The following is a 14,737-nucleotide window of genomic DNA, read 5'->3' as shown; positions in this document are numbered from 1 at the left end:
TTCAACTATTTTCTAGAAAATTTGTGTTTAAGACCGAAAAATTCAAGAATTTGGTTAATTTTTTTTTCTTTAGTTAAAAATATTTTTTCCTCGGTAATTTTTAGTTTTGTTTAGTCAAAAATCCATAATTTTATATGAAAATTAATCGCTTTACTTGCTGATTACATTTTTTATTGCAAATTTAACTAATTGTTGAAAAGACAAATTAAAATTTGTTTAACAAATATTTTGTATGAATATTTATCAGTTTAGTGAACAATTTATCTCTTTGGCTGATTATTGAACTACTTTGTTGGTAAACTATTTGTAGATTTTTTGGTATAAAAATGCATGTATTTTGTTTAAAATTTGTATATTGTACGCAATGAATCTTCTAGTTCGAAAATTCACTTTTTGTCTTATATTTATCAGTTCAGTAAAAAAATAATTTTTCTGGTTAAAAATTTAACTATTTTGTTGAAAATTCTTTTTTGCTTGAAAAGTTATTCTTTTCTCTGAAAACTTAACTATTTCACTTTCGATTGCAATACTTTACCTTTTGGTTAATAAATTATGCAGTTTATTGAAAATTCTTTTTTTTTTGCATAAAATTAATTTTCTTCGTTCCAAATTAATCTTTTTATGGGTAAATTTAATTATTTTGTTAAAAATTATCTTCTTGGTCAAAGAGTTAAGATTTGAGTTAAAAATTAATTTCTTTTGGAAAAATTTAACTTTTTTGTGGAAAACTTGTCTTATTTTCTTAAATTAAACTGGTTTTAGAGAAAAAAAAATTTTTTCATTTAAACTTCTATTACATTTGAAGTTAAGAATACATACTTTTCGGTTCAAGTTTCAATTTCGTGGTTCATAGAATCATAGTATAACTGTTCTATTAATAATTTATTTTTTCGGTTTAAAAGTGAGCTATTATCATACAATGAGGCGAGGCAAGCGTGTTTCACTCGAAGTGAAATGGAATTGTACTAGGTTAATGGGGGGGGGGGGAATAGATTTCTAAATTAATCTAGAATGCCCCTGTTGTTTATTTAAACAATACATTCGTTTCGCAACACTGATCCGACCCAGGTTGCTTATTAATCACTCTAGCAATCCCCCAGGGTGAAGAGATTCACAAAGTCAGCATGTGAAGATATCCACTCGTGCCCATAAAACATAAAAAATTTTAAAAATTAAGAAATTCATGATAATTTTTTCCCTGAATATGATAATTAAAATAGTACTTGACGTTGAGAAGTATCTTTAGAATATCGATTCTATTTTATCGTAAAAAGCTAATTGCCCGCCATTTCCCTGGTGAGAATATGAAATTATTTAAACATTAATCAATACTAATTCAAGGTAAGAAATTCCAACTTGACGGGGACTCGAAAAAAAACGGACTGAATAAAAATTGAACAATTTCATTAAAAATTATTTTTGTTGGTAAAATTTAATTTTTCTAACTTTAAACTTTTATTTTTGATTAATGACTTATTATTTTGGTTGAAAATTTGTTTCTTTTGTTGAAAATTTAATTATTTTGCGAAAATTCGTTTTTTTTTAATTCAGAGTTTGTTCTTCTGACTGAAACTATAACAATTTTATTTTCTATCGTCAATAGTGATTAATTGAAAATTCATCTCTTTAGTAGAATATTTAAGAATTTTGATAAAAATTCATATTCTTGGAATAAATTCAACTCTCTTTAAATTGCAATTAAAAAATTTGTTGATTGAAATAAAAATTATAACATTTTTTGTCGAGGATTTATCATTTTAGTCACTCATCTTATTGCTTGCTGATTAAACTATTTTGTTGATGATCCAATTTTTTTCAATTAATTTTTTGATCGAAAATTTTATTATTTAACTGTAGGTTGCAAATTGATATTTTTAAATGAAAAACTTATTTTTAAATTAATTTTTTTGTTAATTCTTTTTTTTCTACGAAATTCATATGCTTTATTTGAAATTAAACTATTTTGTTGAAAATTCGTCTTTTTTGATTGACTTCAACTCCTTTTTTATTGAAATAAAAAAAAATTGGGTTAAATTGAACAACTCCGTTGAAAATTCGTTTTTTTTTTGTAGAAAATAATTATTTTGACAGAAAATTCTACCATTGTATTTTTGGTTCAAAATTTATCATTTTGAGCATTATTCCAAGAGAATATGATTAAAAAGAATAATCAATTGTTAAGACAATTAGTTTAGTTATCATTAATTAATTATTTCACTCACTCTTATTGAAAATTGAACAAAAAGTGTAAAGCTTATGAAAAAAATTCCGTTTTCTAGCAATTATTTGAGAGAATATTATTAAAAATAATAATAAATTGTTTAGGCAATTATATATATTTTAAATTTATCAAATATTACCTCATTCTGCTTGAAAATTAGACACGAAGTGGTTTTTTTTTTTTAAAAGTGACTTCCTATCTATTCTGAGAGAAAATTGTCAAAAACAATAATAAACTGTTTAAACAATGCACATATCCTTCTTCTTTAAAAATGCAACAACCTGCTTGAAATTGTAATGAATTTATTATTAAAGATTTCTGTTTGTTTGTAATTTCATAATTTTAGATGAAAATTCAGTTTGCAAATGAAAAATTTAACTACTTTGCTGATTTTATTTAAAATTAAAATAGATTTTTGTTGAAATATCAAGTATTGCGGGTTTTGTTGAAAATTCATCTTGTCAAGTTGAAAATTCAACTGGTTTTTAAAAACTCTTTTTTTTGGCTTTAAAATTCAAAAGTTTTGTAAAGAATTTAACAATACGGTAATAAATTGAATTACGGTCAAATCTGAATTTATTGCTTTTGAGAATTGTCATCGTGCCGTGAGGATGGTTGAGAGGAGCTGCAGAGGGATTTCCAGTGATCACTCAGGCGTGAAAAAGCACAGAGACAAACAGGAGAGAGGCAAAACTGATCCGATAGTCCATTAGTATTTGGTTGAAAATTAAACTATTTATATAAATATGAATTTTGCAAGAGAAGATGTGAATATTTCATCTTTTGTTAAAAGTTGATTTCTTTGATAGAAAATTCAGCTGCTCTATAAAAATGTTATTTGTGTGATTTTACAATTCAACAATTTGATAGGAAATTTAACAATTTATCTCTGCCCCACGACGATGATTGAGAAGAGCTGCAGGAGGATTTGCGGTGTTCACTCAGACGTGACAAACAGAGAGGGAAACCGGAAAAAAATTGTATTTGAAAAAGGATTTGCTGTGTTCACTCAGACGTGACAAACAGAGAGGGAAACCTGACAAAAAATTCTAGAATTTTGTATTTACAGTCACAGACATTCCCAAAACCGACAATAAATCCAGATTTGACGGAATTTTGACCCAAAAATGTAGAATTTTTTACAAATATTCTGTCAAATATGGATTTAGTGTCGGCTTTGGGGCTGTCGGTGACTATAAAGCTAAAGTTTCAGAACTTTTATGTCTCTCTCCGGTTTCTCACTCTGTTTTGACACGCTTGAGTGAACAGAGGGAATCCTCCAGCTGCTCCTGTCAATTTTCGTCGACTTTATTTTTTTTTCAATTTTCTTAATTTCCTACCTAATTGTTGAATTTTCAAGCCACAAAAAAGTGTTTTTTATAAATCAGTTGAATTTTCAAATAAAAAGATCAACTTTCTACAAACAATTAAATATTCAAATTTTCACTTCAAAAATTAATTTTCAAAGAGAAAAAAAAACAGGTTATCAACAAAATAGGTCAATCTTCAACCCATTTGATGAATTTCTAATTAGAATTATCAAACCTCAATAGGGTAGTCCAAATATTTTTTTCTCGAATATCCATGTATTCGCCCAGAAAAAAGATTAATTTTCTATTCCAGAAAGAGAAAAAAGAATTCTCAACAAAATAGATGAATTTTCCACAAAACTGTTGAATTTTTTACCGGACAGTATGGTTTTTTCGACAGCAATTTTAATTTTCTAGTAAGTAGATATTATTTTAAATAAAGTGTCTCCCAATGGTTTATTTTTCTGCTTCGTCACGCCTGAGCAAACACTGGTGCCCCACGAATATCCACGATACTTAATCTAAATTTAACTGCATATAGGTCAAAATGAACATTTTTTTTGAAAAATTCTCATTATTGGGGTAAAAATAATTCCTTCTGATGTATTTTTTTTGCTTTAAAATTCAACAATTTGGTTGACAATTTTACAATTTGGTAAGAAATTAAATTACAGTTGAATCGAATGTTTGTTTTCCAGAATTAAGATTTCACCGCGATCATCAGTAAGAGGAGCTGCGGAAGGAATTTTGTTGTTCACTCTGGCGTGACAAAAAAAAAAGAAACCCCCGAGAGACCAAAAATTTGGAAATTCGTTTTTTCGATTCAAAATTTAACTATTTTATTAAACCACTCCGCTATTTTACTTTAAAGTAAACTATTCTTCCGAAAAATTATCTACTCGGTAGAAAATTAACTTTGCTGTTGAAAATTTAGTGTTGGAAGATATAGGTTTGTTTAAGATTGAACTATTTTGTTGATAAACTGTTTTTTGTTCGTTGAAAATTGAATGTTGAAGTGAAAATTTGAATGTTTAACTGTGGGTAAAAATTCGATCTTAATTATCGAAAATTCAACTGCTTTGTAAAAAATTCATTTTTCTGGCTCTAAAGTGAATAATTTGGTAGAAAAATGAATATTTTCATTAAAAATTAAATTACAGTCGAATCTGGATTTAGGGATACTGGATTTAGGGATACTGGATTTAGCCTTTCCGAGAATTGACACCGCGCCACGATGATGAGTAAGAGGACCTGCGGGATAATGCGTTTTGTTCACTCGGGCGTGAGAAGGCGGAGGGAGAAACCCGAAAGACAACGAACTTTGGAAATTCATCTTTTTATCCAAAATTGAACTATTTTCTTAAATCATTGCATCGATTTGGCTGAAAATTAAACTATTCGTTTAGAAAATTATCTAATCGGTGAAAATTAACTTTGCTGTTGAACGTTTTTGTTAATAAACTGTTTTTGGTTTGTTGAAAATTAATTTTCGAACTAGCAATTTGATTATTTCATTATTGGTTAACTTTTTTATTAAATCGAAAATTCAACAATTTGTTCGTACGGGTATGCACCTTGACCCGTTTTCCCCTGCCCGTAGGGCGCCAAGTTGAATGAAAACAAACAGGAGGGAAATAACATGACATACTGAGTGCAAACTTGCGGAAATGATCCGTGCAAATAGTATTCTTGTTGTGTTAGTTGCCATACGATTGGGTGAATTAATCGTATCAAACGCCAAGTGTTGATCGTCATAATTATCTGATCCGAGCTGTCGATATGTTTCCTATCTTCTTCTGCTCGATGGACATCCTGGCGAGTCATCATCAGTCCCATCAGTCTAGCACTCGCTACTCGAAGTGAACGCACGTTTGGTCTTTGCTCAGGCTAGATTATTTATTTCAAAACGACCACTGAACAAACGTTTGCCTCAATTTTTTTTCCAAATTTAAAAGTTAAAAAATTGTTATAAACAAAGAAATATAAACTATTTCGGTAGCAACTCAAAAAATGTTGCATAAGTGGAACAGAAAGTGTTGGAGATCTATTTAGTGTTGGGTGGCTAGGTGTGTTTCATTTTACATTTTTCTGTCTTGGATCATCCACAAATTACGTAAGGTGTTTATCAGAAATCCCTCCCCCCCCCCCCTCCCATTGAATATATCATAAGGTTGAAAATTTAACCTTTTTGTTAAAAATTTTTTTGGAAGCTCCTTTCTTTCAGCTGAAATTAACTTTTTTAGAATTTATATTTTAAAAATGCCATTTTGAAATATCACACCAAAAAATGTCTTGTTAAATTAACCAGAATTCTGGGTAAATATGCTCTTACTATTTTTTCTGGCTAGTGTCACTAGAAATCTGGTTGAAGTAACCATATTTTCTGGTTAATTCAATCAGAACTCTGGTTGCTCTAACCAGCAAAAATAGTAAGGGCATATTAAACCAGAATTCTGGTTAATTTAACCAGACATGTTTTGAGTGCACACATTACATTTTTTATTGAGAATTTATCTTTTTTTTTCGAATATTCTTTATTTTAATTAAAAATTGATCTCTTTAGCTGAATATTTAAAAATTTCTTATTTTTTTATTGAATTCAACTTTCTTTTATTTCTAATTAAAATATTTGTTGGGTTAATATCTACTATTACATTTATCATTAAAAGTTAATATTTTTTGGTTAAAATGTCAGTCATAACATTTTTCATTAAGGGTTCATAATTTTATTTGGAAATCCTTTCCTTTTGTTAAAGAATTAACTATTTTGTTGATAAACTGTTTTTGGCTTTGTGTCAATAATTTATTTCTTTATTGGAAAAGTTAGTTATTTTTTATTATAAAAACTCAACTAATTGATTTTTGGTTGTAAATTGACAACTCTTAGTTGTGAATTATATATTATTCTGATCGAAGATTTAACTATTTGAGAAAAATAAATTTCTGTGATTTAATAAAATAAAATGTAAATTGAACCGTTAATTAAATTAGATTTGGAAAAGAAAATTTATATACAATAAGTATTATATGCGTATAACTTTATCATTTTTTTAATTCATCATTTTTTTTTTTAGTTGAGAATTCATCTTGTGGTTAATGTTAATAAAATGAAAATTTAATTAATTTTTAAGAAATACTATAAACTTGTTAATAAAAGTCAACCTCTTTGGTTCAAAATGCGCTTTTTTCTGTTGTTAACAATTGAACTATTTTGGCCAAAAATTCAACTTTGGATGAAAATTAATTTTTTTTGAAAATTTAGATTTTCGATTTAAGATTAAGAATTGTACTTTCTTATTTGAAAGTATAAATACAACAGCTTAGCCGAAAATTAAAGTTGACCATTTTCGTTAAAAATTAATTCTTTTTATTAAAAATCTATTCATTCTATATTTGACCGAATAATGGTTTTCAGTAAAAAATTTAATTATTTTGGTGGGAATTAAAATTTTTTTCAAAAGTTAACCTATGTTATTAAAACTACAATTTTTTTGCTTTCAAAACTCAAAATTTTTAGTAGAAAACTCAATTAATTGATTAAATTCTAATTTATTTGTTGAAAATTCATATATTCGGAATGGAAATTACCCTTTTTTGTAGAAAATTCGTCTTTTTGCCCAAAAATTGAACTTCATGAATAGAATTTTTGTTAATTACGAAAAATTGTTGCTTGGTCGAAATTAAACTATTTTTTAGAACTCTTTATTATTTATTTTTTTCTGTTCTTTTTTGTTCAATAAATTTAAATATCTTAGAATCAAAATTAAAACCTTTAGTGGTTAAAATACGAACCCTATATTTTTCGTTAAAATTTTTTTTTCCATTGAAAATTCAATTACTTGGCTGCAAATTTAACTAAATTGCTAAAAAAATTCTGTTAGAATATTCATCTTTTTGGTAACAAATTGGGTTTTTTATTTAAATTGGTTTTTTGGTTGAAAATTTACTTCCTTTAGCTGAATTTTCAATTTTTCGATTTTTGATTGAGCGTGTATCATTTTAGGTGAATATTTAACTAATTATTTGAGCATTTAACTCGCTCGTATAAGATTAGTTTTTTTTATGAGAAAATTAATCAATCTAGTTTAAAATTCGTTTAAAAAAAATCAAATTCAGTTGAATCTGGATTAAGTGATTCTGGATTCAGTGCTTCTGAAAATTCACGCCACGCGGCGAAGACTGTGGGAGACGTGCTGTGTTCACTCAAGCGTGACAAACCAGAGATACAAACAGGAAAAAACAAAACAGTTCCAAAACCATGGATTTATGGTCATTGTCAGCCCTAAAACCGACACTAAATCCAGTTTTGACAGTTTTTTTCTGAACAATTCATTCATTTTGTTGAAAAGGCAATACTTATAATGGAACAGATCGATTTTCTGATAAACTTTCTTCAAGGTTGTAATATCTTCAGATTTTTTTGTTATTAAACATTTTCCTAACGTAAGACCTTTAATTCCTTCACCCCTCTCTTATCATAAACAATAAAATGTCATAAAACTCCCCATCTACCTAATTGTCTTACCTAATTTATGGATGACCCCTTACCACAAATGTGAACTTTAATTTATAAATGGAAAATTAGGGAAATGTGATAAACCAATCAGTATAAACTATTTCGGATGCAACTGACAAAATGCTGCGCAAGTAGAACAGAAAGTGCTAGAAAGCAGCTATTTAGTACCAAGTGGCAAATTTGTGTTTGTTTTGACACTTTTGTGTTTGGCACCTGATTATCTCTAAGTGAAACGTTCGGATTCTCGTGGTGTGAAATAAAATAGTCTGACGTATAAGGGCACGTGTGGGAGAGGCCCGTCCGGACTGTCAATTGCCACTGCCCATCCTGCATCGCGATAATTATCACGACCAGCGCGGCGTCGCCATCAGTTTGCCTGTCTGCTTCAACAAATCTCGACGTTTACCAATCAACAAGTTGGAATTTTTTCCGCAATCAGTGAGCTTCCAGACATTAGTGGGATACCAGACATCCAGTAAGATACCAGAAATACAGAGTAATACCAGCCATCAAGTGAGATCGAAGTTTAGGGTATCTGAGACCCAGCACCAGTTAAAGAGGGAAATGCCAATGGGCAGAAAATCCTTTTTTCTTGGACCAGAACTTCTCTTTCTCTTCCCTTCTCCCTTTCATCTCAAAAAAAGTTTGAAAAATAAGCTGGAAATAATAAGTTGCAGAAAATAAGTTCCAACACTCTTAGAAGGTCTTGCTGGATGGAGAAGGCCAAGCTGTGAAAGATATCAACTCTACAAGGGATGATACCTTCTGAAGACACTAGGAGGATCAGTTTTTTGTTCTCGAAAATAATTTTAAAAAAATAAGAAGCTGCGGAAAATAAGTTCCAGCAGTCTTGGAAGGTCTTGGCTGATGGAAAAGTAGGCCAAGGTGTGATAGACGTAAATCGTGCAAGAGACGGTATCGTCCGAAGACATTAGGAGGTGATCATCAGAAAAGACAACAAGTGACGTGAAGAAGTTAGACTCGTGACCATCGATTTGTGACCGGTGAATAAGTAAATCAGTAAATTGGTGAATTGGTAGATTGAATTTGTAGGCAGTTGAAATGGAGAACGAGACAGTGAGGACGAGGCCCGGCGAGGAGCTGATGAAGAGACGAGTGTCCATTAGTGAACAGATTATCGGGGTGGACAACCCGGCCTTCGATCATAACAGCCACAACAATCACAGGCGCATTAGTGCTAGTTCTGAACATTCAGAGCCTGTACGAAGAAAGTCGATTTTACACCACGGAGGTAGTCACTGTGGCAGTGTGGAAAATATACCTCAGTACAAGTTCGACCTAGAGAACGGTAGACTCAATGGCAGGAAGAAGTCTGCGTTCAGTTTATCCAGCTCCATCAGAGACAAAGTCGAATACTCCGAGGAGCTCGAGAGGTGAGTTATTTTATTTTTAAATTCAAATTTCACTCTTTCAGAATAAACCTAAACTAGAATTCTCTTTAATTTATCATTTCAAAAAAACAGTGCTTTTTGCAATGAAACTAGCAAAGTGTCTGAGGTAACGTTGAGAAACTAAACTATTTTGGTAGAAAATTCAACTGTTTTGTTAAAAATTGTTCTCTTAGATTGAGAACTAAACTATTTTGTTGTGAAATTCAACCATTTTATTCAAACTTAAAGGTTTTTTTTACTGAAACTGGTTGTTTTTTATAAGTATTATATTTTGTTGGAATTTGGATTTTTTAAATTTATTTTTAGCACTGAAAATGTGACTTTTATATTTTTATTTGAACATTGAAATTTTTTAATTTTAAAATTAAACCTGTTTGAAGCAAAATCTTCTATTCAGGTTGAAAATTTAACATATCGAATACAATATTTTTCATTGAGTGAAAAATCTTTTTTTCTTTAGCTTTCAATCACTTTCTTGAAAATTCGTTTCTTGACTTTAAAGTTAAATTTTTTCTTTTACAATTAAACTGTCATTTTCAGTTGAAAATCAAGTTTTTTGTTTTAAATTTTTATTTGAAGTTAAATTTAAAAATTCATCTTTTCATTGAAAATTCATTTATCTGGTTGAAAACTCAACTATTCTGTTAGAAAATTCTACTATTTGTTTAAAAATTACCTTTTTTTGGCAAATTCACATTCTTACGTTGAAAATTCAACTAGTTTGTTAAAATTTTGTCTTTTGGATAGAGAACTCAACTACTCTGTTATAAAATTAAAGTTTTCTATTGACATTTGTTTTTTTTTTATAAATATTATATTTTGTTGAAAGCTAGTTTTTTTTTAAATTTATTTTTAGCACTGAAAATGTGACTTTTATATTTTTATTTGAAAAATCGTTATTTTTAAGTTTAAAATAAAACCTTCTTAAAGAAAAATATTATATTCAAGTTGAAAATTTAACATATCAAATACAATTTTTTTAAGTGAGTGACAAAACTTTTTTTTAGCTTTCAATCTCTTTCTTGAGAATTCGGTTCCTTGCTTTAAAATTAAATTTTTTCTTTAAAAATTTAACTCCTTAATTTTCAGTTGAAAATCAAGTTTCTTGTTTCAAATTTATATTTAAATTTAAATTTAAAATTTCAACATTTTTTCAAAATTTGTCTTTCTGGTTGAAAACTCAACTATTATGTTAGAAAATTTTACTATTTGGTTAAATTTGTTTTTCCATATTCACATTCTTGCGTTGAAAATTCAACTAGGTTGTTGAAAATTTATCTTTTTAGATTGAAAACTCAACTATTTTGTTATCAAATTAAACCATTTTTATTTAAAAATGCAAAATGCAAACGCAAATTCTTTATTTATTTTTTAACCGAATATTGAACTTGTCAGTTTTTCATTGAAAAACTTTTTGATTTCAAATTTGTTATTTTGGTTAAAAAATTAAAGATCTTGGTTGAAAATTAAGTTTTTTGTGGCGAATTCATATTTTTCCTTTGAGAATGCAATGATTCTTTTAGAAATGGGTCTTTTGTGGTAGTAAGTGAATTATTTTGTTAGAAAATTCAAATGTTTTTTTGAAAATTTATTTTTTTGATTAAAAACTCAACTATTTCGTTATAAAATTAAAACATTTTATTCAAAATTGAATTTTTCTACTGAAGCTTTTTTCTTATAAATATTATATTTCGTTGGACGTTAGTTTTTTTTTTTGGTTAAGATTTATTTTTAGCACTAAAAATGTGACTATTCTATTTTCTTTTGAAAAATCACATCTTTGGGCCAAAAACTCAAATATTTTTGTAGTAAATTCAACTTTTCATTCGAAAATGAACATTTTTATGTTGAAAATTCAAATTTCTTTATTTGAAAATTAAATCGCCTTGAAGAAAAATCTTCTATTTAGGTTGAAAATTTAACATTTCGAAAGAAATTTTTTTTATTTACTGAGAAATCTTTCTTTGTTAAAATTTCAAGTACTTTGTTCGGCATTCGTTTATTTTTTTGGTTGAAAATTAATTTTTTTCTTTTAAAATTGAACTCTTTCAATATCAGTTGAAAATCAAGTTTGCTGTTTTAAATTTATATTGATATTTAAAAATTCAAGTTGTTTGTTTAAAATTGGTCTTTTTGGTTGAAAACTCAACTATTCTGTTAGAAAATTCTACTTTTTGTTTAAAAATTGTTTGTTTTTCCAGAAAATGCACATTCTCACGTTGAAAATGCAACTAGTTTGTGTTAAAAATTCGTCTTTGTGGATAGAGAACTCAACTATTTTGTTACAAAACAACCTATTTTATTCAAAATTGAAGTTTCCTACTGAACTTTGTTTTATATATTTATATAAACATCTAATATTTTGTTGAAAATTTTTAATTGCGGATAAAATTTTTTCCATTGACTTAACAATCTATTTTTATTACAAATTCAATTTTTTTGTTGTAAATCCGATTTTTTTATTGAGAATGAATGTTTATTTTTTTCGAAATATAACTCTTACATTTAAAGTTAGAAACTTTAAAATTATTGTTCACTATTGTGCTGAAAGTAATGATTTCTTTGGCTTCTGTCGAAAAATTCTACTACTTAGTTGTAAAAAATGTATTTCTTTTATTAAAGAATCATTGTTTTTAGTTTAACATTTGAGTATTTGGTCATGAATGAACTTTTTGGTTGAAAATTGTTTTATTTTTTGGAAAAATCTGTTTATTTTATTTTTGGTTAAAAAGCTTCTTGATTGGAATTATTGTAAATTTTAAATTCAAACAAAAATTTATTTTTGAACTGAAAAATGAATTTCTACCGAAACAGTTGCCAAAAACATTAATTTCACTTAAAAAAATATATTTATATACAATTTAAAATAAATCAAAATAGACGAACATCCAACAGAGTATTTAAAAAAACGATTAATTTTTTAAGAAACAAAAAAACGAATTTTCTGCAAAATGGATGAATTTTCAATAATACAGTTGAATGTTTCACCTAAAACTATACATTTTCTACAGCAAAGTTATTTTTTTACCACGTACTTAATTTTTCAAATAAATAGTTTCATTTTCAACTATATAGTGAAAAGCTCTACCAAAATATTTGAATATTGAACCAAAAAGATGAAGTTATAGCCCAAAAATGAGATTTTTAAACAAAAATGTTAATTTTCAACTATATAATTCAATGTTTAATTAGATTCTTGAATTTTAAATCCAAAAAGATGAATTTTTTACAAAGCAGTAGAATTTTCTACTCGAAAATATGGATTCTCAACAAAACCTGTAATAATTGATATTTCATTAAAAAATTATTTTAATTTAAATTAAAAATAAGCTAAATTCAATTAAAAAAGACGTATTTCCAGAAAAAAATGAAAATATTGAAAAAAATGCACGAATTTTCTACCAAATAGTATGGTTTTTCACTCGGAAGCTAAATTTTGAATTACAACTATAAATTCTCATACAAACAAGAAAGATTTTTAACAATAAGTAAGTTAAACTTTCTACCAGGTTGTTGAATTTTATAAGAAAGAAATTTGATTCTTAACGAAAAGTATGATTGATGATATTTCAACCATAACAGATTTTCTTTAAATTAAAAAAAATATTTAATGAAATAATTTATATTCAAAATATTTCATCAATGGGGTGGTCCACAATGCATTATAATTTTGATTTCGAGTTTTCATGCATAACGCCTAGAAATTTATTCGAATTCACAAAAGAAGAAATCCATTTCTTATGCGAATAAAATGTTAATTTTCAAATATCACCCAAATAAGTCAATTTCATAGAATAACAAAAATCCCATAAGTGAAAAATAGGTCGTGAGGGTTTTTGGCGCTAATTTTCTTTTTTTTTCGCTTTTTTGGGAAAATTGTTTATAATACATAAAATACAACTTCATACTAAGAAATAGATTATTAAAGAAATTCTTCAAACAATTTATTGTTTTTAGCTATTTAATTTTAGAACAGAGATAGAAAATTGCGTTTTTTTCAAAAATAATAGTTTAAAGAATTTATTTACATTTTGAATAATAATATCTTTGATTGATGCTAAAAATTACATTTTTCCCTGAAATTTTCAACTTTCGGTATACTTTTTACTTGGAGTGAATAAGTATTTAAATTAATTAAGCAAAAATATTTGTTGAAATAAATTATTATTGTTTATAACTATCAAAGTTTATTATTCATACATTTTTAAAACTGGTGGTTTCTTTTTTCGCTTGAAGTAACTAAATACCTAAATAATTGAGAAAAAATAATTATTTAAACAAATTATTATTGTTAATAACTATACTTATCCATATTAATGCTAGATCCTCTTAGATAAGTACCAGAAAGTTTTTTCTTTTTAGTTATTGGCAAAAAATAAATAAACATTAGAGAGAAAAAAAATATAATAGATTCCTTTCTTTTTCGTAAATATATTTTGCTAGAGGGGGGGGGGGGATGTTAAAATATGTGCAATTCCAAATTTTTCTTTTACCCTTTTAAATAAACAATAGTCAAGAATTACCTTAATGTCTTGCAATAATTTAATTCAAAACAAAACTTGCACAAGTCATAAACTTTCATTTAAATAATTATTTTTGCTAAATGGAATAATTATTAACAAACCCTAGGTGAAAGGTAGACAAATAATTGTAAATTTCCGAAAAAAACGCCAAATTTGAGCAGTATCTAAATGGAATACTATTAACAACAATAATAATTTGTTTGAATAATGAAATTAATTAACTTTAAATAATTAATAAATTCCTTTTACTTGAAAATTTAAAAAAAATGGAAAATTCATGAAAAATTTGAATATCTTTACCATTGATCTAGAAGAGGAAATTGTTTTAAACAATAATGAATTACTTAAGGAAATATTATTTTGTGAATTTTAGTTATTTGTTACTTTAATATTTAAAAAGTGGATGAAAAGTTAAACATTTCAGAAGAAACCGCAACTATCCGGCATCAATAAACAAGAAGATACTTATAAACAATACTACTAATTTCTTTAAATCATTATTTTTGTTTAATTAAATGAATTATTAACTCACTCTATGTGATAAATAGGTGTATAATTGGTCAATTTTAGAAAAAAATCGCAACTGTCTAGTTTACTCAAATTGCATATTATTAGCAATAATAATTAATGGTTTAAGCAATTAACTTTTTTAACTTTAATTAATTATTTAACTCATTCTAATCAAAAATTGGATATGTTTCAAAAATTAGTAAAAAATAACAATTTTCTACCATTAATCAAAGAGAAGATAATTA

At 26.9% G+C, this 14,737-nt stretch overlaps 1 protein-coding gene across 3 annotated transcripts in view; it reads left to right on the top strand.

Annotated features, from left to right (window-relative positions):
* LOC117168279 (sodium/hydrogen exchanger 9B2) overlaps window positions 1–14,737 on the top strand; it is a 234,645-nt gene that overhangs the window by 11,951 nt on the left and 207,957 nt on the right. The window contains exons 1-2 of one of the 3 annotated variants that reach the window (XM_033353794.1): window positions 5,406–5,597; window positions 8,117–9,441. In XM_033353794.1, coding sequence (XP_033209685.1) covers window positions 9,110–9,441 — 332 coding nt within the window. In that variant the 5' untranslated portion in view covers window positions 5,406–5,597; window positions 8,117–9,109. Of the gene's footprint in view, window positions 1–5,405; window positions 5,645–8,116; window positions 9,442–14,737 lie in introns of those variants that run through there. The other 2 variants (XM_033353795.1, XM_033353796.1) reach the window with 2 other exon arrangements.

This window comes from Belonocnema kinseyi, chromosome 2 (genome assembly GCF_010883055.1).
Source record: "Belonocnema kinseyi isolate 2016_QV_RU_SX_M_011 chromosome 2, B_treatae_v1, whole genome shotgun sequence".
NCBI lineage: Eukaryota > Metazoa > Arthropoda > Insecta > Hymenoptera > Cynipidae > Belonocnema > Belonocnema kinseyi.
Note: the sequence above shows the minus strand (reverse complement) of the source record. Positions and strands in the feature narration are given on the sequence as shown.